General features: G+C 51.6%; 1 protein-coding gene across 8 annotated transcripts in view; it reads left to right on the top strand.

Moving 5' to 3' along the window:
• Positions 1–26,408, top strand: part of SNX29 (sorting nexin 29) — a 473,360-nt gene that overhangs the window by 186,086 nt on the left and 260,866 nt on the right. For all 8 annotated transcript variants that reach the window (XM_008257737.5, XM_051847819.3, XM_089321668.1 and 5 more), the window contains one exon: positions 25,916–25,998. In XM_008257737.5, coding sequence (XP_008255959.2) covers positions 25,916–25,998 — 83 coding nt within the window. The remainder of the gene's footprint in view (positions 1–25,915; positions 25,999–26,408) is intronic.

Below are 26,408 nucleotides of genomic sequence, written 5' to 3'. Positions count from 1 at the left end.
TCTGGTGTGACTAGAGTGGAAACGTGCTGTGCAGGGGGGTAAGGTATGATAGGCTGCTGAGGCCTCTGGGAGTTTGGACAGCAGGATGTCCAGGTGACTGAGATTTCTGGTTAATAGGATCCTAGTTTCGTCAGTTTAAGAAAACCCAAGCAATAGTGAGTTGTTAGGCAATGAGGTTTTATCAGACGTACTGGGGGCTCCTTGACTGAGAAGCGTGAGGTTTGTAGAAGTGTAGCCACCACATTTTTCCTTCCGGCCTGGTGTTACAACTTCGAAAAGATTCAGTACTGTTTACGAGTGTGTTCCCTTTTTGGTTGGTAATATATATATTTTTTTCAATTCTCACTTCCAAATAGGCTGGCGTTGGAAAGCTGTAGGAGCCTTCTGAGCGTTTGGCTTGTTTTGAATCATGGGGTTTTCTTATTTTGGGCAGTGAAGTGCATATGGAGTGTGTTTATTCATGCTTTTTTGACTCACTTCTCCCACGGCTGTTCTTAAATTTGCATCGCCATCATATGAATGAATCAAGAATTCGTCAGGTTCAGCCTTTTGAGGAACAGATAAGGAACACTTAGCAGAACTTCAGGAGACGCATTCACTTCCTAGTAAGTGGAAAATAGGCAGTTTCCCACAGAAGTGAGTCTAAATAGAGTGGGCCCAGGTGTCGCCCTGGACTCGCTGTTGCCTGTGCTCCTGGCAAGCGCCTTTTTCTAGGTAATCGCCTGGAGCACAGGGAGCTTGAGTGACACAGCGTGCACACACCTGCCTCCTCTTTGCAGCGTGCTTTCCGGCCGGAAGCTGCGCATGTGTCAAGGCTCCCTGTCAAGGTGTCCAGCGAGTGAGTGCCCTGAAATGATAGCTCGTGTGACTTTTTTTTTTTTTTTTTGGGTGGGGAGTAGTAAGCTCACTAACGCTTAAGACTAGAGGAAGAATAACGTATTCAGGCAAAGCGGTCACTCCTTTAGTTTCTCCATGCTTAATTAAGCTCACTTTTTTTTTTTTTCCTGTTGTCACCAGATACTAAAAATCGACTTTGATTCCCTTCTGGAGGGGCTGTGTATCTTCTAGCACTGTGGGTGGTAGGTGTCACGCAGCTGAATGCAAACTGACTGAGATGCAAGTGGGTTTAATGGGCTCACGTGGCACAGGTTGCTTTTTGCTTCAGATCTTGCTGGATACAGGCACCTCGCTGCTAGGCAGACTTTCTAGTGGCAGGCCCGAGATGCACTTCGACTCTGGAGTGGTCTTGTGTTTCCTTGACTGGCTGGAGCAAGCAGCTCAGGCCAACGGGCCAGGCAGAGCTTCTTGGTTCTCAGTGGTCAAACAGAAGTCTCGGGCTTGACACTCATCGATTGGCTCAGGTTGGGCCTCAGAGTATGTCCGTTCTCGAGCCAGTCCTCTCGCCGGGGAAGGTGATGGCTCAGGATCACGCACCCATCTAGAGGCAGCTGGGTGGACAGATCAGCTCCTGGTTGAACTCAGTGGGGGAGCTGTGTTCTTGCTGAGAGCAGACACAGTCATGCCCTGAGATGCACCACCTTCACCATGCATCCCTCCTCCAGCTCCCAGGTGCCCAGCAGAGCGTTCCACCTGTGCCGGTGATGGTCAGGAGGGGTCCACTGAGTCTGGTTGTCCGTGCTGAGGACTGCAAGTTAGACTACACATGAGCCCTCCATGGGGTGTGCTGTGGCAATGGGCTCTGTCTCCTCATTTGCAATGCAGGATGATTTCCCTTGCTGTAAAAGTGCATTTTTTAAATTATTTCTAGAGTTAAGTTCCTTAAAAAATAAAATGATAAAATGTAAGCCATCAAATGTTTGATCTCTCAGGTTTTGTTGCTTAGGATAAGGTGTTAGAAAAGTGAATGTCAGTGTAAGAAAAAAAAGTAAGAAAATATTAGCACAGCTGTCATGGGACATGGTGCAAAGTTTGGGAGTGGCCCATGAGTGACTAGGGTGCGTGCAAGCCTGGTGCAGTCCAGGTCGAGAGTTTGGGTTTATAACCAGAGACAAGAGCCACTGGCTCTGCTGTACACCTGCCGGTGACCTCAGGCCCTCGCCTCCACGTGTCAGGTGAGTTGTCTGACGCACTTACCATAGTGCTCCGCACACGCCAAATGCGTAGTTGCTGTCAGCTGTCGTTATTAGTACCCGAAAAGGTTAAGCGTCCCTAATCCAAAAGTCTGAAATCCACAGTGCTCTAATCCACAGTGCTTTTGTGTGTGGTACCACAGTAGAAAGACTCCCTACCTGACCTCATGAGCTGGGTTGTGGAGAAAATGCAGGTGCACTAAAACACTCTACATACCAGGCTGTGTATACGAGGTGTCCAGGAGACAACACTGGCTGTGTGGTTAGACTTGGGTCCCAAGATGTCGCGTATGTACGTGCAAGTACTACAAAATTTGAGAGAATCCAAGGTCTGAATCCCTCTGGTTATGTCACTGAGCCATTTCCTCATTGCAGTCCATCTCCACCTACTTCCCAGGTGACCGTTCCCTGTTGGGGGGCCCAGATGGGGACAAAGTGTTAGACAGACCCAGCTCTTGGATAATTGAAAATCCTGTGTGCCCCCCTCCCTTGGAGGCTCTCATTCATTGTTTCCTAATTGCCACCAGTAACTCCCATCTTCAGGGTTGGGAGTATCTGAGTGTGGTTGACATCAAGAGAACGTGATAGACTTTTACTGAATGAATCCAGAGAGCGTCCAACTTAATGCTGTGGGTTTAGTAAATAGAACTACTTGGTCTATTTGGGCTATTATTTATGTGTTTATTTTACAGAACAAAATAGAGGGGCGGGTGTGTAGCCGAGCAGTTAGGATGCCGTATGCTACCTCTTGGTACCTGGGTTACATGCCTGACTCTGACTCCTGGCTCCAGGTTCAGTGGCCAGGTCTGGGCTGGGCTGAAGCTGGGAGTGGGGAACTCAGTCAGGTCTCCCCTGTGGGTGGCAGGAACCCGATTCTTGAACCATCACTGCTGCCTCTCAGGATCTGTGCTAGTAGGAAGCTGGAGTCGGGAGCGGGAGCCTGATGTTGAACCCAGTTGTTCTGGTGTGTGATGCAAGTTTCTTAACCAGTGTCTTAACTGGGAGGCTGAATATCTGCTCTGGCTTAGAAAGTGTAAGGAACCCTTGGCCAGGGTCACACAGCAAGGTGAAATGGTCTTGCAGAGAGTGGAACCCAGCCTTGCTTGATTCTGGACCTCCTGGTGTTCCTTGTACCCTGTGTTCCTGAGCTTTGGGGCCCTCCCCACCATACGTACCTAACCACAGTTGCCATCTTCCTGCTGTCACTGGACAGGTTAGCAGGTGCCCCCTGTGGGCCTGGACACTGAGCAGGCACAGGTGACTTGGCACCTGGAGAAGCTGGGGCGCCTTCTGGAGTGGGGCCCGCTTTTCATGAAGGTTTCCTCCTTGAGAGCGACTTCTGGGGCTGCTTGTCGCCCCTCATTGCCAGCCCCAGCCCCGTGGCCTTTGCTGCGGGAGCTTCTGTACTGATACCATCTTGAGTTATTATTAGAGCATTGCGTCAGTTCCTCTCCCTGCATTCGGTAGATTGCCCTCTGGAGAGCTCGTTGAGCAGGATGAGAGAGATTCATAGAAAAACCGTGTGAATGAATTAGTTGCTTGAATGTGGGTTTCTCTTGCCTGCAGTCATCATGGGAAAGGTTCTGAACACTTCCAGGAGAAAAGCTGTCCCCTGCTGAAGGGGATCCACACAACTGAAGCACGTGTCAGGGGTCGTCCCCAAACTCCCGCACAGTGCTAAGGGATGTAGGGTTTCTTTGAGAGGATGAGACTGTGCTGAAGTGCACTACAGCAGTGGCCACACAACGCAGTACATGCACTAAACAGCCACTAAACCGCATGGGGTTAGGTGTTGCTCGCCGGGCAGCCCGGGGGGTGAAGCCTCTCCTGCACACCTGCGCTCCAGGTGTGGGCCGTTGTCCTTGCCTGCAGTCCCGGGCAGTGTCACTGAGCTCTGAGTGCCGGCGGCTGCAGCGCAGTGGGAAGTAGGATCTCACTGGCCGTGGGACCTCTTCAGCTCCTTTGTGACCTGACGGGACCACCCACCATCCTTCATGCAGCCTCTCGTTGACTGTAATACTGATGGGAGGGAAGCCCCTGGCCGTTCCAGGTGGGTAAGCTGTATGGTATGGGAGTTGTTAGCTCAGAGAAGCTGTGCCTGCAAGGTAGAAGCATTCAGAGTGGCCGAGGGTGGCTAGCTGTGGGTGAATACTCTGAGACCGCGTATCTGTATACGCTCTTGTAGCCTGCAGGTTCGGATCACCAGGGAGACCGCTGGTGTGTACGCACGCCCCACAGGGCCACGTTGTGCCGTGACAGTGAAATGAGCCGGACGTACCTGTCAGGGTAGCAACTTTTATTATTACTGTTTTTAAAATAAAAAAAAAACATTTATTTTATTTATTTGAAAGAGTTACAGAGAGAGGTAGAGACAGAGAGGTCTTCCATCCACTGGTTCACTTCTCAAATGAGTGTAACAACTGAAGCTGAGCCAATCCAAAGCCAGGAGCCAGGAGCTTCCTCCAGGTCTCCCACGTGGGTGCAGGGGCCCAAGGACTTGGGCCATCTTCTGCTAGTTTCCCAGGCCACAGCAGAGAGCTGGATTGGCTGTACTCCCCGAATGGGAGGCTGGGGTAGATGTTTGGAAGTGTTTGTTGATGCCTTTCCTAGGCGGTGGTGCTGGAGGAGAGGTAAGAGGGGAGCCCGACCTCTCCTGTGGTGCTCACAGTGGAGATCTGTGCTCATATTTGCTCTGCTCTTTGTGTTTGGGATGAGGAGTTCCGTGTCCTGGGGGCCGCCCCATGCCCTATAGGGTAATTGGCAGTCTCTCCGGCCTATAGACACCAGTAGCACCCCGCCCTCCCCATGTGACAACTGTGGACGTGTGGGGTTGCAGTTGCCCTGTTGCGAAGCCCAGCTCTAGATAGTGGGAGCAGCTGTGCCACATCCCCGTGGTGTAGGAAGCCTGGCAAACGCTGGCCTTGCAGGCACGGTGGCAGTGGGTCCCGGGGCGATGGCACGAGGGTGACTGATGTGTGCAGTCTGCACATGATATGGTACTGGGAGAGACTGACTTCAGGTGGTTCAGAGTTGAGAGTGGGACTTGGGGCTAAGCCAGCTCTGCATCTTCTCTCTGTCACGGGGTGTCTCTCACCCTCTTAGCTGTGGAGTGGGGGTGAGAAGGCGTCTCCCAGCTCTGTGGGAGGAAACGCAGGAGTCACCCCACCCATGAAGTGCTCAGCATGGCGCCTGCCCCTAGTGAGTGCCTCGCAGATGGCACGGGTGGCTGATCAGTGAGGGGTACTGCTTGTAGTCTGTGCAGCAGATTCGGCAGCATGGAGCACTCGAGCCAATGTGGCCGCGGCCACAGGCTGGGAGGAGCTTGGTGCCTTAGAGGATGAGTAGCAGTAGTTGTATGGGGGAGTGAGGGGTGGGGGGTGGGGGAGGGAATGGGTGCATACCTGTGTGCATGTGCATTCGTGTGCAGGGAATCTGTGTGAGTGGACGTGTGCTCACCCGTGAGTGTGTCAGGGAAGAAGGAAGACTTCATAGAAGGCAGAGGGGATCATGGAGGAGTGCTCAGAGGCCAGAGAGATTGTGACGTGTTCTAGAAGCTGGTTCAGTGTGACTGCGTAAGGTTGGCCTTTGTGCTTGGGTAAGGTGCCCTCTGCCTGAGTGGGAGGAAGGTGTGAGTTGGAGGCGGGGAGGAGAGGTGGGGGTGTCTGTGATCCAGCACCTGGGTGATTGTCTTTGGTGGTAGTGGTGGGTGGAGAAGGGTGCTCTTTGTGAGGTGCTTGGGAGGTTGGCTCCGTGGGACTTGGGTCGGAAGCCAAGTGATGGGCAGGGTTCAGGTTTAAGGGACTAGTGGTGGGCACCTTCCCAGGGGAGTGGGGTTTGTGGGAGAGGAGGCTGTGTGCATGGTGATGGTAGTGGGGCATCCTGTTTGCAGTGCCTGAGATGTCCAGGAGGCATTGGTTGGTGGGTAGACAGTAATAGGCTTGTTGATGGCCCTCGAGCCCATGAGAACAATCATAGCTGGTGCTTATCACGCCTTGGGAAAGTGGCATGATTTGTATGTCTTGGATCATTCCAGCAGCTGGAAGGAGAGCTGGGAAGGATCTTTCACTGGGGCCTGGGTGTCTGTGCCCCGGGACTCCTCATGGACCTCATGGGACAGCCCTGGCCTCCCAGGTTGGCCAAGGTCCTTTGACAAGTTCAGGATTCCACCACAATTGTATTGCCCACGCCACTAGAGGGGTTCTTAGGGCTGCCTACCGCCCCGTCATGGGCATGGCTAAGGGTACCAGACAGAACCAAGGCTGAGGGGCTGCTGTTAGATCCTGAGCCTTCCTGGAAAGGCTCCATTCAGCACAGTGGTCTCCATCCTGTGAACGTCTGCCTTTGGTGTCTGAGCAGAGCGTGGGGTTTTCAGGTGGGAGATGTCTGATTTGGAGCCGGGCTGCATGCTCTGGCTGCCTCTGACCTCTGCAGATGTGGAGGGTCTCATTCAGGGCCGTGGTCTTTCCCCATCAGCTGAGGCTTCCTCTTGGGGTGGGACTGACAGACCTAGGGGAGAGCATTGGGCCAAAGATTCTTTGGGTTACAAATTTATAAATATAATTGTAAATTCAGATCAATTCATGGAAAACACAGTAATGAAACAAAAAACCAAGAAACAGATTGGGTCAGATAACTGGTGACTGGCGTAGGCTTCAGGTGGTTCAGGATTCTCTGGATCAGAATGGCAGCCATATCATGAGCCTTGGAACCTGTCCCCCACTCCAGCTTTCTGGTGGTGTGCTGCAGCGGTGGCAGACAGGGCCTGCAGGAGGCCTCGTCTCCCCTGGGCTCCTGGGCTTCCTGCAGGTCAGGATCTCAGGGAAATGAGCCCTGCCTTCCTCCCTAAAGGCCTCTGTTGGCTCCAAAGAGGTCATGGAGGGAGATGGGATGATGTGATTGGCAGGCCACCTCTTCCAGGCAGTTTCCAGGAAGAAGGGTGGGAATTCACAAAACTAGCAGAGTCCCTTCCTGCCAGGAACCTTGGCAAGTTGCAAGGCCACAGGTATCCTGGATTTCAGGACTTAGAACTGGAGAGTGGAGGAATTTCTCTTGACCAAAAGCATGGCGTGCCATGAGGCCAGGCCTGAGACGGTCCTGGAGCGCTCTCCCATTTCTGGAAGGATTGCTGCTGCCACTCCTAACACTGGCCTCTGATGTCCCCTGTGTCCACGACTCATGGCATGGTGCATTTGGATCTGGCTCTGTTCCTCTGCTCCTCACTGGCTGTGCACCCTCAGGCAGATCACTTGACCTCTCTGAGCCTCCATTTCCAGCGAATACCTGGCTGTCTCAAGGCCCCCCGAGGACCCAATGAGATTCTCACTTGGTAGACTGTGATGTCCCTAGCACATATTCCAGCTGCCGCTTCTTAGTGTCATGCAGGCATTTTCCTAACCCACACCAGAAGTCGAGTCTTTATTCTCTAAGTGTCACTTTCTTTGTTTTTACCTAACAACATGAAGTGTTGCTTAAGAAACAGTTACAGACTGGTCCCCATGGTTGCCCTCCTGTCGTCTGGCTTTGCTTCCCAGCTGGGAAGTGGGCTGGGCTTGGTTCTTAAAGGCCATTGAAGGGGGGATGACAGGGGCGAGGCTCGGTGGAATGCGGGGTGTCCTGGTGCTGTGCGGGCCTCTGCCCTTCCCCTCTGCTGCTGGACAGCTCTCCTGGGCCTGTAAGAGAAGAGGCCGATGAGCAGATTAGGAGCTTGGGTTGGATCAGCTCCACCGTGTACCTGAAGTGGCACCTGGGCACCAGCCTCCTCTGAGTCACGGTGTTCCCGTCCATAACACAGCCTCATACTGTCACCTTCCTCCCGGGCTGTCAAAAGGATTCAATTCTGTAACTGCAAGCAAGGTACTTAGAACCCTGCCTGGCAGACACGGCCATTGTCGTCGGGACACCACCGCACTGAATGAATTTGATCTTAAACACTCTTTGGTTGTTGGAAGGGAAGACATTAGTGGATGCTGGAAATGGCTCTTTGGGGTCCCTATACTGGGCCTTACGGATGGGTGAGGTGGGCAGAAATGGCCTAGGGAATGACCCCCAAGGTGAGGAGTTTCTGCCTTGCAGGCAGCTGTTGGATGGCAGTGGACGAAGCAGATGCATGGAGCGAAGGTGCTAGGAAGTGTACAGGAGAGATGGGGGTCGGCTGAACTGTCGTGTTTCAGTGAAGTGGATTTGTGTGACCCTGGGGGATGGGAAGGCCAGGTGGTCCCGCAGTTCTCAGCTGAAGAAATGTGGACACTGAGTCGGAAAGATACAAAGTAGCACTCAGGAGGCAGCCTCCAGGGCAGGGGGCCGCCTGTGCTTTGCCAAAGGGCTAGGTGGTAAATGTCTTCTGCTCTGTGGGCCACATGTCATAGCTGTCACAGCTACTCAGCTCTGCCATCGGAGTGTGAAAGCAGGTGCAGGTGACTCATAGACTGATACTGCACCTGGGCTTCTGTCAGACTTTATTTGTAAGGTCGGATGGCAGCTGGGGTGGGTCACTGGGCTGTCGTTGGCGGCCTCTTACATAGGTGGTAAGCGACCAGGCGCACTGCCCTCTGGTTCCACGTTCTGCCCTTTCCCATTTGATACTGCGGCTTCCTCTGCATAGAAACCAGGCTCACGTTATCTCCCAGCCAGGAGCCAGTGGAAGCCAGGGGAAGAGAGCAGGGCTTCAGTCCCTGGCTTGGGAGGTCTTCTGAGACACTTCCTGTCTTACAATGCGTGCATCTTGCTCCCTGTGACTCTTGGGAGGGTGGTGCTGTCCCTCGCCTGCGTGTGAATGGTTCAGCCCCAGCCCATCTGAATAACCACAGCCCTTGTGGGGTGTGGCAGGCTCTTGTTGGCAGGTGCGCCTGCGCCTCCAGAGAGTACATGGGCAGCTTCTGCTGGCACACCCTTGGTGACGAAGGGCTGTCACCTCTGTGCTCCTGAGTTGCTGGGGTTGTGGGATGGGCGGGAGGGTGGAGTGAAGTCCATCGTGAGGGCAAGTGGCCACTGTTACCCTTTGGCCACTCTGACCGTGGGAAAGTCAGGGTGAGAAGGAAGATGCCCTTCCCCACAGGGTAAGTCACATGACATCATCAGCCTTGACTTGTGCCCACAGGGAGGGGTACAGAATCTCGTTGTTGCCGCCGTTGTTTGCTCGGGTGGATGGGACGTGGGGAAATTTGTTGCTGGGCCTTGGCCGACTCTGCAACGGTGTCAGCTCCCCCACCCATCCAAGCTGGGCTGAGAGGGGAGTTAGCTATGACAGACCAGCCACCTCATCTGGCATTTGCCGCCTTTAAAGGCAGTGTCGGAATCTGCAACAAAGCGTTTTCAAAGCTCATTTTAAAAACGGCAGGAATAGGGCTTTTTCTCCGTCTTCACATTGTTGTAAATAATGAATAACAAAAAGATTCGGGGGTTGCAAAATGGACATGAAAATCGAATCTCTTCCGTATGACATTTTGGAAGTTGCTAAATTGTTATTCCGGTTTCTAAGAATAAATGGCCTGTTTAAGGAGATTTTGTGTTTTGTGGTTTTCCTCTTTGGATTTGGGGGGAGAGGGAAATAGTTTTATAAGCCCAAAGTGGTGTTAATATTCTAAAAAGTCTAATTCTCCTGTTGGCTAAGTTAAAAGAATTTGTAAATAGCTTAGTGTCCTCTCCTGAGAGGTGCAGCAAAAAAAAAAAAAAAAAAAAAAAAAAAGCAATTATAATTTTGTTTACTGCTCATAGAACTTCTGAGGGAGCTTGGTCTGGGAATAATTATTTGGGGATTATTCTATTTTGAGGGGCAGTATTCAAGGTTTATCTGAATCGTAAGTGGTCTGTTAGCAGGTTGCTTTTCCCCACTTCCTCTATGGTAGACTTAGAGCAGGTGTTGGCCCCTGTCAGGCTGGGCAACTGCGGCCCGGGCAGACCCACCCACTGTTGGTGCTGCCCCTGTGCACAGTGTTCACCGCTGCAGGTTCCAGTCTGGGCTCTACCGCTTACCAGTCAGAGTTGCTGGGCTGGCTTTCACCTTCCCGTGGCCCTGCTCCCACTTCTGTGGAACGGGGGAGTGTGTGTCCCTGGAAATGGGGTGTCACGGGTCGTGGTGTTCAGCGACACTCACGGAAGGGGTCGAGCGCGTGGGAGCCTCGCTGTCAGAGGCTCAGCGACTCGAGTTTGCCAGTCCCGAGGCGTGCATCTCACGGGGCTTCATAGTGAATGCAGTGTAGGTGGGAGGAGATTGGCTGGTCTGGGCTGAGACTGCGCGGCTCAGTTTTGCCTCTGGCTGTGGCCATTGACTGGTTGCTTCCCTGCTCCCAGCCTTGGTTTGTACAGCTGTAAATTAGGGGTGGAAGAGCTGGGCTGATGGGAAGCATTCTGTATGTGATGGCGGCGATGGGATTGTGGGGCTCCATTTAGCCGACGTGTGCTGTGTAGCGTTCATACATTCATCTCGTGCTTACTGAGTGCCTGCTGGGGCTGCTGCCTCATCCCCTGGATGTGAAGTTCTCTGCCTGCCTGGAGCCCACGGTCCTTTGGGACCCGGATTGGTACTGTTCGGGCCTTTTCTCCCCTGGCTGGCTTTTCTCTAGCTACTGAACAGAGCTTCCTCTTGGGAACTCGGGGTCTCTCTGTCCTGGACTTCACCGTTCAGCATCATTTTGGAACTGCTGATCAGTTCTCCTATGTCTGTTTAGTTTTCATTTGGAAAATATTCACTGGACGTGGGGAGGGAATGCCAGGCCGGAGCTCACAGCTGCTGTGAGCCTGAGAGAATGAAAAACACGGGGAATCACTCAGGATGGCGCCCGCCATCCTGGCCACTGTCATCTCAGAGGTCACCCCAGGACACGAAGGGCCCACCCTGCTGAAAAGACAGCCTGCGGTCATGGGAACACGCGGCCCCGGCGGTTGGGGAGCCTGTGGACTAGCGTTGGTGTTTGTTTGGGACACCAGAGATGAGGGAAGCAGACCTCTCACACATGGCACAGGGCTCTCCTTCCCCCTACCTGACCTCGTTTATCATGCAACGGTTCTGCTGCCCCCGGAGCTGCCTGCCGGTGTAGACCCTGCAGTGGCATCCAGCTCTCTGACAGCCTGTGAGGTTCACTCTCATGGCAGTGGTGGCTTTGCCTTTGCACGTATCACTTGGGTGGACCGCGTTTGGCTAACCGGACACGTGAACTTCTCTTAAGTTCCCACGCGGGGAGTAATCCTGGTCCCGCTGTCCTGAGACTGCTGTGTAGCTGTCAGAGTCTAAAGCAAATGAGTTCTTATGCTGCATCCTGATTCTTGTGTCCTTGAGGTGCTTTGTGTGAGGAGAAGAAGATCTGCTCGTGGAGTGGAAGGGGTTACCTCTACAGCCCTCTAAGGCTGAATTTGAATAGGAAATTCCAGTATGAAATCATGAGGTGGTGTGTCTTAAACACAGATGCAGGGGTGTGTGTGTGTGTGTGTGCGCGCGCACCTGTGTAGAGATGTATGCAAAGTCTCAGAATAACAATAACAACTCTGCTATTCCAGTACAACAGCTGAGAGCAGAAAAAAAAAAATCTTTGCTTACGCCTTTTCTGTTTTCCTCTGATCTTTTTTTTTTTTTAAACTAAAGATTTATTTATTTGGTTATTTGAATGGTAGTTAGAGAGGGGGAGGAGAGAGGGCAGAGACAGACAGCTTCCATCTGCTGGTTCACTCTTCAAATGGCTGCAATGGGCCGAGTCAAAGCCAGGAACCAGAAACTCCACCTGGATTGGAAGTGGAAGAACTGGGTCTTGAACCGGCCGTCCTATAAGGGGTGCTAGCTTCGAAAGTGGCGGCTTAACCCATTATGCAGATGGAAGCTGTCCATCTCTCTTGCATTCTCGGAAAATGCTCATTCCAAGGCTGCACTCCTATACCTACTCGACTTGGCGCCTCGACCCCGCTCTGGTCTCAGTTCTCCAGGTGTGTGTTTAGAGCGCCCCCCCCCCCCCCCCCCCCAGGCTGTGTTTCGACGTGCTCTGGGAGTCACTGTGGTTCTCTGGCTTACTTGTGACAGGTTCTGCAGCCAGGGCTTATGGGAACAGTAATCCCACAGTGCTTTCATGTTGTTAAGAGGTTGTGTTCTTTGTACTTGAGAATCAGTTTTGTGGATCTAATATCCTTAGATCTCATTTGCTTGAGTGTCTTAAATACTCATTTGTTACTACGTTTCTTGAAGCGCTGCTGTCAAGGTTGTCGGTGATCTGATTTTCCTCCCCTTGGACGGTACTTGCCCGGAGGAATTCCTCTCTTCTCTAAACACCTGAGGTTTTCCTGGCCTCTGTGTTGCTGTTACTCATCCAGTTCTCTCTCTTGGGTACATGGCTTTCTCTGCCATCCTATAATTGCTAGTCTCTTTATTTTAACCAAGTGGTTTTTTTATGTTATTTTTTTATTTGACAGATACAGTTAGTGAGAGAGAGACAGAGAGAGAGGTCCTCCCCTGTTGGTTCACTCCCCAAATGGCTGCTACGGCCGGCGCGCTGTGCTGATCTGAAGCCAGGAGCCAGGTGCTTCCTCCCGCTCCCCCATGCAGGTGCAGGGCCAAAGCACCTGGGCCATCCTCCACTGCACTCCCGGGCCACAGCAGAGAGCTGGACTGGAAGAGGAGCAACCGGCACTAGAACCCGGTAACCATATGGGATGCTGGTGCTGCAGGCCGAGGATTAACCAAGTGAGCCACAGCGCTGGCCCCAACCAAGTGGTTTTGAGTACAGGTTTTAGTATCTGTTCTTCCCGTTTTCCTCTTTGGGGGCTTCTGTTTTCTGTTTGTTGGATCTTACTTGCATATCTTCAGTATTTATTACTTTCTTGCAAATATTTTTTTTAAGTCGCTGTCTTCATTTCCTTATAGTTTTTGCCAAACGGCTTATTTTTCCCACGTTCTAGATTGGTCTTCATTTTCTTCTTCTTCTTCTTCTTTTTTTTTTTTTTTTAAGATTTATTTATTTATTTGAAAGATAGAGTTACAGAGGGGCAGAGGCAGGGAGAGAAAGAGAGGTCTTCGATCCACTGGTTCACTCCTCAAATGACCAAAACAGCCAGAGCTGAGCTGATCCAGAACCAGGAGCTTCTTCTAGGTCTCCCATGTGGGTGCAGGGGCCAAGGACTTGGGCCATCTTCCACTGCTTTCCCAGGCAACAGCAGAGAGCTGGATCACAAGTGGAACAGCTAGTATATGACCCGGTGCCCATGTGGGATGCCAACCCTGCAGACGGCAGCTTTACCTGCTACACCACAGTGCCAGCCCCTGGTCTTCATTTCTAAAGTGTGGGATTTCCTCAGTTTTGCCTCCCCTTGACTGAGTTTTTCAGATTCTAGGGTGTGTATTTCCATGCCTTGTATCATTTTTAGATAGTCTTTCAGCTTGTTATAAAATAGGTCATAGTTACATGGATTTTTTTCTGGCGTGTTTTCGTCTCCTGTGGATACACTGTGCTTCGTAGTCTCTGCTTATCATGTTAAGTGGGCCTTTAAAAGTTTATTTATTTTTATTTGAAAGGCAGAGCAGCAGAGAGAGAAAGAGAGCTCTAATCTGCTGGTTCAGTCCCAAATGGCCACGATAGCCATGTCTGGGCCAGGCGGAAGTCAGGAGCCATGAACTCCATCCGTTTCTCCCAGGGGCCCAAGTACTTGGGCCATCTTCCACTGCTTTCCCAGGTGCATTGGCAGGAAGCTGGATTGGAAGCAGAGTGGCTGGGACTTGAACCAGCATTCTGGTACAGGATGCCAGTGTCGCAGGGAGTGACTTATCCCGCTCTACCGCAATGCTAGCCCATGAGTGTGGTTTTATCTGGGGCCTTCTCTGTTACTCTTCTTTATGTGAAGAGAGGAAAGGAGACTTGTGGAGACAGAGTGGTTGAGAGAACAGGACCCCTCTTCTGTTGTCATGTGGTGTGCACGTATCCTGACAACCCCGGCTGTGTCCTCTTCCCTCGTATCCGTTTGGGCGTTCTCTTTCCTTTATCCCTAGTGTCGCTCTGCCGCTCAAATGTGATTCCATGTCAGCAACTCCCTTCCTTCGCCATAGGACCCTGGCCCAGGAGGAGATGCTGGGGGGAGGGCCTGTTTCATGAAGTCGTGGATGCCAGTGTGGGTGTGCCCTCTGGGACAGCGCGGTAGCCGCCCAGTGTTACTGCAGCTCTCAGCTTGGCACGGCGTGTGCCTCGGGGCCCCTTCTCCCAGGGCTTGTCCTCAGGGCCCCTTCTCCCAGGGCTTGTCCTCGCTGCCCTGTCGCTTCCCTCTGCCTTCTGCTGCACAGGTGCCCGGCAGGCCTTTGCTGTTGCCGTGCCCTCGGCCTGTGTGGCGTTTGGGGGGTGCTTCGTCACCTGACTCGGGTATGTAAGTGCCGCCTGCGGGACTGCGGCTTTTCTATCCAGGTGCTCTCTCTTTTTTTTAATGTGGGGATTTAGACAGATTAAAAAAATTACGCTGCTGTCACTGCTGTCTTCCCAGAATCCCTTTCTAAATAGGCATTTTGAATAACGCTAATAAATCCCCCTCCATAATAATCCCACAGGCCAAAGCACAAGGGAAGGAAGCTGCCAGTGTGGAGAAATTGAAGGCCATCCTGCAGCTGCTAATGGGCCCGTTGATGACGGGGATCAGAGCTCATTTGCTTCACAAAAGTGATTATTCTGATGGCTCCTAACTCTGAGCAGAACTCCCCAGCCAGGGCTCCGTGGAGGTCTCCAGCAGCTGGGCGATCCCCTCCGCCTCCAGTATGGACCAGGGGGAGCAGGACCTCTGGACTGGGCTGCCTTGTCTGTTCTCCCAGGGGGACAGACAGCTGGCACTTTGAACCTCACCTGTGGACTGACTTATTCACCAACCATTTCTTATTTGAAATGGAGTCTCTCTTATTTAAAAAAATCTCAAGCCTACTGAAAAGTGACAAGACTCATAAAATAACTTGGGCACATGTGCCCTTCAACCAGCTTCATATTTTGTGTATTTTATTTATTTCCATTTTTTTCTAATCTGTGAGTAAGCACATTTATAGATGGTATATGCAGATACATATGTGTATATATTTTTTTTCTTAAGTGTGTGAAAATTATTTCAGACATCATGATTTCCCTCCTAAATCCTTTTGTAATTATCTTGCAAGAACAAGGGCATTTTTCTATATTACCACAATGTTATTATCCCGTCCAAGAAAACTGACAGTAATTCCATTGTATCTTATATGCAGTTCATATTCACTAATTCCTTAAATGTTCCTAAAGAATCTTTTATGGCAGTTTCCCCAGTTCAGGACTCAAACCCAGTTTATGCGTTACCTTTGGTTGGGGCATTGCTAAGCTGTCCTTGAACCTGGATCCCGTTCTGTGCGCTGTGTGGGATGTTGGGGGTGTGGGCACTGGGCAGGCTCAGTTCTCGCTTGTGATGAGGCCAAGGCTGAGGAGCAGCCATTATACTAAAAGCAGTGACAACTTGCAAATGCTAGAGCTTCCTTCTCTTACCCTATACCAAAGAGTTTCAGTTCAGCTTTTTAACAGATGGCATCCAGTTCCCTCCTGGTCTTACAGCTCACCATGCCTGCCTGTCTTTCTGGAATGCACAGGGGTCCCTTCGTGTTTGGGCACTGACCAGTGGAAACCAACTGAAGACCCTTCCGGGCGTGTCATCCTGCTCCTCTTTCTGCTGGGAGCCATGCTCTCAGAACTGTTTGGTGTCATGTTTCAGTCATTTGTCCCCGAGGTGTGGGGTGGAACGGAACACAGCAGAAAAATGTTTTCATGGAATGTGCATCAGTCGCAGTGGCAGACAGCTTGAAGGAGTCTCATCATCTTGCGGCTTTGTCAACTCTTGCAGGCATTAGCTGTGGGGGTGGGGTGCGTGGGACGGGTTTGGGCAGGGTTGCTTGGGCTTTCTCAGGAATGTGGTTTATTTGGCTGCACCCTCTGGCACTCTGCATGGAGGGTGGTGTGTGTATGAGAGCAGGCTGGTGGTGCTGATGCCGTGATTGGCCGAAGGCTGTGTGTATGAACCTGGTCTTAGTATTCTTCTGACCTAATTTTGCCCTGGCCATGTACTCCTGGTCTCCAGGTGTCTGTGGAGTTTGTCCGACTCAAGAGTTCATGTGCAGTGTGGGTCTCACACTACGGGGCTGGTGGGGAGTAAGGGACGTGAACACAGCAGGCATCTGTGAGAAATGGGGCATCTGGGAGCCTTTGAGGAAGTGGGAGGCACTTGCCTGTCTAAAGGGGCAGCCAGCACTCAGCGCCAGCCCTGGGGGCCATGAGGGTGCCAGGGACCTCAAATGCTCAGACACTTGGCCTTTTCAAGAGGAACCATGATCTCTCATGGCCATTTCCTAGTGTTGAGTTACGTGGTCCTATTCAGAAAACCACCTCACAGATGGCCCGACACATGTGCGCACACTCTGAGGGTCAGAGAGTGTCCACGGGCCAGTTGTCCCCTGATGTGCGGTGACAGCGCTCTCTGTCCGTCACCCTTCTCCTTTGCTCTCTCTGCTGCGTGGCCTCTGCTGCTGATTTTGTTGTTGTCTTCTTATCTTTGCTTCCTTCACAGTTCGCGTTTCCTGTCAGTGGTGAGAAGGTTGTGACTGCTCACAAGTTGTCACGGGGTGTCCCAGTCTCCAGGCAGGTGTCAGTACCAGCAGCCCCCGCACGAGAGCCCCCCAGCACCTCGCCTGTCCTTGTTGGGAGGAACCTCTTCTAGGCCTTGTATGCCAGTTGCAAGATGACCGCAATGATCGTGTCTCCGCGTTCTGCCGCCACTCACAGAACAGGGAGGGAACTGCTCCACTCTATGGTAGTGGGGCCTTATTATCCCAACTACTGTTTTCTTTTTAAATGTTATTTATTTATTTGAAAGGCAGAGTTACAGAGAGAGAGAGAGAGAGAGAGAGAGAGAGAGAATGAATATGTCCTCTATCTGCTGGTTCACTCCTCAGGTGGCTGCAATGGCCGGAGCTGTGCTGATCCGAAGCCGGGATCCAGGAGCTTCTTCCAGGTCCCCCATGTGGGTGCAAGGACCCAAGGACTTGGACCATCTTCCAGTGCCTTCCCAGGCCATAGCAGAGAGCTGGATCAGAAGTGAAGCCACCGAACTTGAACTGGCGCCCATATGGGATACTGGCAGTGCATGTGGTGGCTTTAACTGCTACACCGCAGCACCACACACAACTACTATTTACTACTTTTAATGTGTTATATTTATATTTATCCAGCAGATTTTTTAATTTTTTTGGTGCCAATTAAGAGCTATTTAGTGAATCCAGGATCTGGCCCGAGGCAGGACTGCGTCCGGGCATCCTGACCCTGACCACCTGTGACTGGATGCAGCCCCTGCATTTCTGTCTTTTTGTGATCCTGGGCTTTTCTATATTTCTCTTCTGACCATTGCTGGGTGGAGCATCCTTCAGTATGGGTTTGTCAGCTGTTGGCTTGCGACTTGGTTCAGGTTCCATGTTTCTGACGGGATCTCGGGGGGTTTTTAATCCATTTGCTGTTGGCCTAATACAGGGACAGTAGTGAGCAGGCAGACTTCCGGTCTCACCGAGGGCAGAGCTCCTGGCAGGTCAGAGTGTGAGCAGATGCAGTACGCCGTGGCTGCAGGCAGGCAGGGGCCACGGATGTGTTTGGTTTGGAACGTGAGAGTTCCGCAAAGCCGGCGAGTCAGTGTTGAGAGACCCTGGCACTGCACAGACAACCCCAGACTGGCAGTTGCTCTGGAAGAGGGTGGCGATCCCAGCCTCACTCGCGGTGGGGCGCGATTCAGCAGTGCTGGAACTTAGCAGGGGGAAGAGGACCTGGTGTGGCTTGGTGCCTGACGGGAAATCCTTGCAGTGGTGATAGGAGCACTCCAGGCGCACACTCCAGTACCCAGTGCTCGCTCCGCAGGAGAGAGGCCTTGGAGTGTCAGGCGGCTTATGGGTGATGATGATGACGCATAGCAGCTCACATTTATGTGGTGCCTAGTGTGTACCAGACACCTCGAACGTATGTACTTACACACACGTACACTGGTTGTTCTCTCTGCGGTTTTGTCCTCTGATCTAACAGGTGGTACAGCGAGGCTCAGAGAGGCTAAGTGACTTTCTGAGGCCACTCAGAGGCTGAGTCAGCATTCACATCAGGACTGGCTAGACTCAAAGCAGGCACTTTTTCAAGGCATGAGGCCAGGAGGGAGCCCCACCTGTGACATGAGGGCCCTGGGAAGTAACGCATGCAGTTTGAGTGAGTGAACTGACAGGTTTGGAGCTGTGATTTTCGTGTTGTGCTCGGGATATTTTGGGTGTGTGGCATCTGCAATTAACCACCTTCCTGAGCTGCTTGGAGTTGTTGGGCTGCTTGCCTGGCTCTGTTTGGGAAGTGCAGGGCTGAGCGAGCCACTTTGAGTGTACTTACCCGCCGGCTGATGAGATGAGGGTCACAGAAGAATGGAGGAACAATGGGAGGAGGGGAGAGAGCACTGGAAATCAAATACCACTTTCAGTGCTCCGCCCCGCCTGGCCCAGCTGGCAGGGACGGGAGCCACACAGCTCAGGCAGAACAGCCAAGGAGAAGTACGGCCTTCCTGGAGTGCCATCCCCTGGGCCCCTGCCCTGTGAGAGAAAGGACAAGTCCCCGAGACTTCCTAGGCAGTGTCACAGTGGGCTGTCACTCTCGTGTGGGTGCTTGTGAGGCCGAGCTGCAGCAGGAGGGTGCAGGGTGGCCCAAGACATGTGGCCTGCAGTGTCTGGGAGGCTGGTGAAAATGAAGGTTCCTGGCCCCACCCCGCAGCGTGTGAGCACTTAGAGGGGCCTGGAAATCTGCCTATCACTTTTTAGTTTTTGCCCCTAAATCGGTTGGTGTTTGTGTCCCACGAGCACAGCATTGTCCCTTGTAACTGCAGCGGGACGGTCACAGTGAGAAGTCACGTGGATGCTTTATGCCCTCTGAGTTTCACCTGTGCTCAGCCTGTCCCAGTACCACCTTCCTCGCAATGGCTGCACCAGGAGTGGTGTGTCGCGTGTCGTCATCACGTTTCTTCGGCTGGAAGTTTCTCTCTCTTTTCCTTGGCTGCCCTGACCTTGACGTGTCTGAAGATCACAGGCCGGTGTGTTCTGCAGAGCGTCCTTCTGTTGTGTGGGTTGGGAGAGATTTCCCTTTGCTGAGATTCAGTTCACACATCTGGGGGTGGGGGGGCGTGTCTCAGATCCCAGTGTACTCCTGGGGACTCTTGAGCCTTGGATTCCTCATTCTGGCACAGGGGGACCGTGGTGACACTGGATGGCCAAGAGGGCTGACATGAGGTCAATATGACATGACCCGCTGCTGCAGGATCTCGCAGACTGGATGGGCAAGTGTGCACAGGCCAGGGGTATCCTCGTGCCGGATTTGTTGAGAGAAGCTCCTCTGGGCTGCAGTGGAGGCAGAAGAAGGAGCTGTCACACACCTCTGGGATGGAAGGGGAGCCCGCCCTGCCTGCAGAGGTGGTGGCCTTTCAGGAAACTTCGGCAACATCTGTAGCTGTTGACCAGGGGCACTGGGGCAGGTAGGGAGTTGCAGACAGAATACCAGGTCAGCCTTAGCAAGCCCGGCTGGTGTGGGCAACAGGGAGGAGCTGGGGGAGGCCAGGCCCCAGAGTGAGCTGGGGCTCGTGTGACGGTCCTCCAGGCTGTTCCAGGAGCTTCGAGAGCTGTCCCTGGAAGGGAGTGTGTGCGAGTGTGTGAGCATGTGTGTGTGCACGCACGTGGGGGGCCCAGTCTGCAGAGCACTGTGACTGGGGTGAACGACAGCAGGCTGTGTGGAAGCCCGGAGCAGACTCCCTAAGGTGGCCCTGGGGAGAGACTCTCCTGTCCTCTCACTCTGACGCCGCCACTCCCAGGGAGGCTGCCTGGCTATCTGGGATTATTCCCAGCCTTCCTGGGATGGTGCACCTCCTTGTAGAGGCAGCAGAGAGGAATGGTCAGGGTCTGACTCCAGGCACATTGGCTGAGTTTGAATCGCAGCTCTGCCCCTTGCTGACTTGTCACCCACCAGGCAAATGGGCGGCTGAGTCTGTGGCCACCTACAGTGCACTGCTGACCCATCTCCCTGCCCGTCCTCCCTGAGACCGTGCTGGGGAAATGGCAGCTACTAGTGTGATTGTCAGGGTGAAACTCACCCAGGGTGTGAACACAGAGGCGCTCTACGTAGAGGCCGGGAAGTTAAAATACCTCAGACGAAGGTGACGGCACTGGGGTTGGGCTCAGAGAATGTAAAGTGTGCAGTTGGGGAAAAGTGAATTTTTAGCTTTGACAGTGTTTTATTTTGCAGTGGGCTTGACCTTGGCGACTTAAGGAGTGGCTGTAGACCCCACCAAACTATGTGACTTGTGCCTGCTTTGGGCCCATTCTCCCAGTGTGGGGTAGCCTGGCCCCTTGGCCGTGTTCTGCTAGCGGCTGGGTGTGGTTGGTGTCTGCGCCCTGGACGGTAGGTCTGAGGCACCCTCCTACATTCTTCCACGTGGCCTGGGAGAGCTGACTTCCTCTAGGTGTCTTCTGGGATGTTTTCATGCCTGCGAATTACCAAGTGCACTTAGCAGCTTCGTTAGTTTGTTTTGAGTAATTATGCGGTGAGTGGTGCTGTCTGGGGTTGCTGGTTGTTTATTCTGACACAGGGGCAGACATAATTGCTTTATCTCACAAACATTAATTATTGCAGTCACTGGAAGCTGTTTGAGAGGTGCTTGCCACCTACTCGATTTGCTTTCTTGCCTGATGCCTTTAAAGAAAGCCACAGGGTGGCCAGCTGGCACGCTCGGGCTGAGAGTTGGCACGGCACTATGGAACGCTCCAGACGAGTATCTGAATATGTAGTTCTGTCTCCAAGGTTACCGCTCCAGTCCTCCCCATCCTGGCCACTGTCATTTCTTGCCTGGATGACCACCGTGGCCTCTTTCTGGTCTGCTGGCTTCTGTTTGCACCCCTAGCTCTTTTGCTTTTCCCACATGGTGAGTCTACAGTGCTCAGCTTAGCACCTGCCATTAGCCCCCCTCCTCGCGGATGTAACATCTGTTATGCTTGCCATGCCTCTGGGGGCCTCCTGATGCCTGCCCTGCTCCAGCCTCTCTGGCTTCCCCGAGTCCCAGGCTCAGGCTGGCCGTGGGCCTTTCTGCCCAGTTCTTTCCTGTGCCCGGAGCCTGGACACTGGTAATAAAGGTGTTGCCATGGACCTTGTGAGAAATGCTGAGTCTCAGGCCTTGTCCCACATGTTCTAAACCACAGTCTGTGTTTTAACAAGACCACAGGTGGTGTGCAGCACGGAGAAGACCACGCCCATTTTTGGGTTGATGCCCTTCCGCACCTCCTCCAGGTCTGGCCTCATTTGTCACCTTCCAGAAAGGCCTTTCCAGGCTCCCGTGTGTGCAACATTTGTGTCCTCGCTTTGTATCCCTTAGCCTTACTTTAACCCACTGGTAACCAAAATTAAACGACTTGGTCATTGACAGGTTGGTTACCCCTGCTAGTGAACGTCAACTCCATTACGGTACGGCCGAGTCTGCCTGTACCATTTGGAGCTCAATCCTGAGCTTTTTGTGGGTCATATTTTAGGTCTGGAATGTACTTCCAAATAGGATAAGACTGGGGCGAGTGGTGTTAGTAGAGGGAGACTGGGAGAGAATAAGACCGGCTGAGACTTGCAGAGCTGGTGGTGAGTGTATGGAGGTTCCTTCTGCTGTTCAGTCATATTTGCTGTGTGTCTTGAACTATCCATAATTAGTTAGAAGTAGCAGCTAGCGGGCCGGTGCTGTGGCTCACTAGGCTAATCCTCCAGCTAGCGGCGCCGGCACACCAGGTTCTAGTCCCGGTTGGGGCGCCGGATTCTGTCCCGGTTGCCCCTCTTCCAGGCCAGCTCTCTGCTGTGGCCAGGGAGTGCAGTGGAGGATGGCCCAGGTGCTTGGGCCCTGCACCCACATGGGAGACCAGGAAAAGCACCTGGCTCCTGCCATCGGATCAGTGCGGTGCGCTGGCCGCAGCGGCCATTAGAGGGTGAACCAACGGCAAAGGAAGACCTTTCTCTCTGTCTCTCTCTCTCACTGTCCACTCTGCCTGTTAAAAAATAAAATAAAATAAAATAAATAAATAAATAAATAAAAGTAGCAGCTAGCACTGGCCAGTCAGCTAGCTGAGGATAAATAATAAACAAATAGAAACAGTTCTTGAGAGGTGTTGGGGTGCCATGATCTGATCTGTTGGCATGAAGGGTGGAATAGACTCTCGTTTTTTTTTTCCCCCCAAGCATTGTACTCCATATGTATTCAAATAGAAAAAGGATATTTAAAAATTGGGGCATAAGTGAGGCTCCGTGAGGCCAGGGCATTTTGCCCTTTTCCTGTCTAGCTGCATTCTCAGCACCTGGATCGTTCCTGGCGCTCAGTACAGACCTGTGGAATGAATGAGGGTGGGTTGATAGCTTTTGGTAGCAAATGCTGTAGGCCTGTCTGCTAGGAAGGAGGGCCCTGGCCCATGCTGTGGTCAGCCCGATGCAGTGATGGCTGGCAAATAAATCCAGTTGTGTGTTTGTATTCATTTCTTGCCTCGTTCTGTTTGGCTTTTAAGGCGTCTTACACTTTGGCTGTAGGCAGTTAATTTTCAGAAAATTAAAGGGTAATGAAACAGTTGAACCTAGAATTGAACAGAAGCTGGTCTTTGATTCTGAAGTGCAGTCAGGATCCCAGGAAGATAACTGCGGGGTTTCCATTGAACCCGTCAGTTCTCAGAGCATTGAACTTGCCCTGCTGTGCCGCATAATGGAGACTTCTTTGTAGTAGAAGATGGAGTGGACCAGGCTTGACTGGGATTGTTTTGTTGAAATGTCCTAAAATGAGTCTTGTTTATGGCTCACTGAGTTCAAAATGCTCTAAAATCTGAAAGTTTTTGAGCATCAAATGATACCACAAGTGGAAAATCCCATACCTATCGTGTGACAAGTCTCCATCCGGTGCACTGAAGATGGGAGCGTTGTATAAAATTGCCTTCAGGTTGTGTGTGTAAAATGTGTGTGAAATGTGATTGAATTTCTTGGTTAGGCTTGGGCTCCATATTCACAATATCACATTATATATCTATGCAAAAAATTTCCAAAATCTGAACGAAGCACTTCCAATCTCAAGTATTTTGGATACAAGGGTATTTCCCTGAGCTACTGATTGATTTGGGCCAGGGTTGAAGTTCCCTGCAGGGGTTGGGAGACCGCCCACTCATTATCCTGGTCTTGTGTAGTTAGTGCGCATCTGATTAGGAGGTGTCAAGTATAAAGTCTTTTTTATTGGGTAATTATAAAATAAATCTCTGTAGTAATAAGAGTGACAAATTTTGTGCAGTTTCTCTGTTGATAAATTAAATTTCTGTTAACAGTATGCAAATTTTTTGCCCAAAGTCTGAGAATTATTTTCTTGGGCTGATAAGATTATAGATGAAAAACAAAACAAAGCAGAACTTGGGCATGGGTTGGGTCAAGAATACCCCCTTTCCACAGTCCTTGCCACGTCCCTCATTCCCTTGTCCCTCACACCAGGTGTTATCCTCTGGCCTGGGCTGTTGACTGCTGTGGGGGGGAAGTCTATATGCATCTTAAGAGACGCTGAGGGGCCGGCGCCGTGGCTCACTAGGCTAATCCTCCGCCTTGCGGCGCTGGCACACCGGGTTCTAGTCCCGGTCAGGGCGCCAGATTCTGTCCCAGTTGCCCCTCTTCCAGGCCAGCTCTCTGCTGTGGCCAGGGAGTACAGTGGAGGATGGCCCAAGTGCTTGGGCCCTGCACCCCATGGGAGACCAGGAGAAGCACCTGGCTTCGGATCAGCGCGATGCGCTGGCCGCAGTGCGCCGGCTGTAGCGGCCATTGGAGGGTAAACCAACGGCAGAAAAGGAAGACCTTTCTCTCTGTCTCTCTCTCTCACTGTGCACTCTGCCTGTCAAAAATAATAATAATAAAAAAAGAGACACCGAGGATTGTTGGGAGCACAGCGGTGGTAATGGGGTTGAACTCAGTAGATGTGTACATTGTGCCTGTGTCACTTTCCTATTGTGATACGCCCTCTAGTTACGCAAGATTAACCATGGTGGAAGACCCACTCAAGGGGATACAGGACCTCTTGGTGTCTATCATCTTTGTAAATCTATAATTATTTCAGAATAAAAATATAAAAACCCAGAGGGCGTGGTCTTTGCTGGGGGTCAGCAGCCCGTCGCCTCCTGGAACAGTCAGTGTGCTGGCCAGGGTTGAGTTTCAATGAAGAGAGACTTTGGGGATCCCCCTGTCCTGAAGGTGTCCATATCCTACAAGGACAAGTGAGTTCAATGGTTCACAATCAGCGGGGGCGAAGTGACAGCTCCCAAAGGTGTCCATGCTGTAATTCGATCCATTCTCCATAGCTTCTTATCTGTTTGCTGGAAGTTGAGTTTATATTAAAGAGGGTGGTCTTGTTGTGTTAGGTATGGTTTTTAGATGGAGTCTTTAATGCACTATTAAAAGATTGATTTAAACCAGAAGCAAAGTAGTCGCCTAAAACATTTCCTTGCTGACCACGGAGTTGAGGATAAACAAGGAAGCCAAGGATTGCCCTCTTTGTTGGGAGCCCATGAGATGAGACCTAGTGGCCACATGTGGACATGACTCAGCTCTTGGTCAGCCCAAGAGGAGCCTGCTTATTGGACATCTTGGAAAATGTTCTTCGATGAACTATTGTCGAAATTATGTCATAATTTTCTTTCTTTCCCTACTCTTAAAATAACATGTGACTTGAATCCACTCATGGAGATTGGGAGTAGGCTGGGGTGGGGATTAGGCTGCAGTCAGTGGACTCTGAACTGGGCGATACCTCCCACACATGTTTTCGGAACTTCCTAGTTGCTAACTTGGAAATATTTGCTACTGATGTCACAGGTGGAGGATGTGAATTGTTGAATGTCACATGTGACAACCCGGCTGATGATCCCATCTTAGTCCACTCTAGAGTGCATGGCGTGTGTAGTCGTTACGTGAGCCTCAGGGAAGACACGGCATGTATCCACCAGCTGTCCGTCATCGGTTACTCTGGGAAGTGGAGCAGGAAGCGAGGGGAAGAAGTTCAGACACTTAAAGGAGTGCAAGAGATGTGTCATCCATAAAGAATTCTGTGTAGAATGTGTGTGTGAGGATGTACAAGCCAGAAGGGGGCTTATTTCAAGGTGCTGGGTTTTTAGCCACGTTTGACATTTCTTTTTAAAAGTGTCCTTATCATTTGAGTATTTTGCAATGAAATTTTTTTGTTTTTATGATGGTAGATGAAACTGTTTTAAAAAAAGATTCGTATTAAAAGATTCATTTATTTGGAAGAGTTACAGAATGTAACGCCTCTGTTTTCTATTCATAAAATGGGGTTATCTTCATTCCTCAGAGGCGTCCATGACATCACGTGTAAACACTTGACATGCTGCCTGGCAGATAGTGGCTAATGTGTGTGGCAGCTAATAAAACCATTACAAGTGTTCCCCAGGGTGAGTGAGCAGTACTTGGTCCATGCTTCTGTATCAGAGAAAATGTTGCAAAGCATCTGATGCCGAATGGGCACCCGAAAGACAGATTTGAACCAGCCAGGCCCGGCCCAGGTCAGCTGTGAGTCTGTGTGCTGGACCCAGTGGGTGTTCATTTCATTGTGAGTGGATAGTGCCTGCAAGCATTCCACAAAGGGGCCCTTGCACACGTGGCCTTTCCCAGTGGCCATCCCTGAAACACCAGGATGTGTTGAATGTGTAAGGCACACGTTGTGTGTTGCTTCTTTGCACAGAGCTCCCCACCCCAACACCTTGGGTCTAAATTGCCAATGTTTAAAAATGTTTTTTACCATTCTTGTGCCTGCAGAGAAAACGAGGTGCTCAAAGTCCAGCTGAAGAAATACGTTGGAGCTGTCCAGATGCTGAAAAGAGAAGGTCAAACGGCTGAAGGTGAGGGGGAGACAGCAGGCGGGGAGGGGCCGTGCGTGGTCAGTAACCTCTGTGCCTGGTGTTCAGTAGACACTGAGTCTATGGTGGGTGACCTGCAGATGGATTACTGACAGGGTGCTGTTTAGAAAATTAACGGGAGGGAAAAGCCTGCTGTGTGTTCTTGCTAAGTAGGTAACTAGTACTGTCAGACCGTCTTGCTAGGCTGCCTACAGTAGTAATATCAGTTTGGATACTTAGGGAATTTTATGTCTGGATCTTCAGACACTTGCATGGCAGTGAACCTGTGGCATCAGATTAGCCAACTGAATGCTAATTGGTGGAGAGTCAGAGTTGGGGACTTCAAGTGACCATGTCCCACCTGAGTTCAGTTACATTTCTTAATCGCTCTATACCTCAGTTTTCTCATCTGT

The sequence above is a fragment of the Oryctolagus cuniculus genome, chromosome 19 (genome assembly GCF_051225735.1).
Source record: "Oryctolagus cuniculus isolate XC-2025 breed Fujian yellow rabbit chromosome 19, ASM5122573v1, whole genome shotgun sequence".
NCBI lineage: Eukaryota > Metazoa > Chordata > Mammalia > Lagomorpha > Leporidae > Oryctolagus > Oryctolagus cuniculus.
This window is presented reverse-complemented; position numbering and strand designations above follow the sequence as displayed.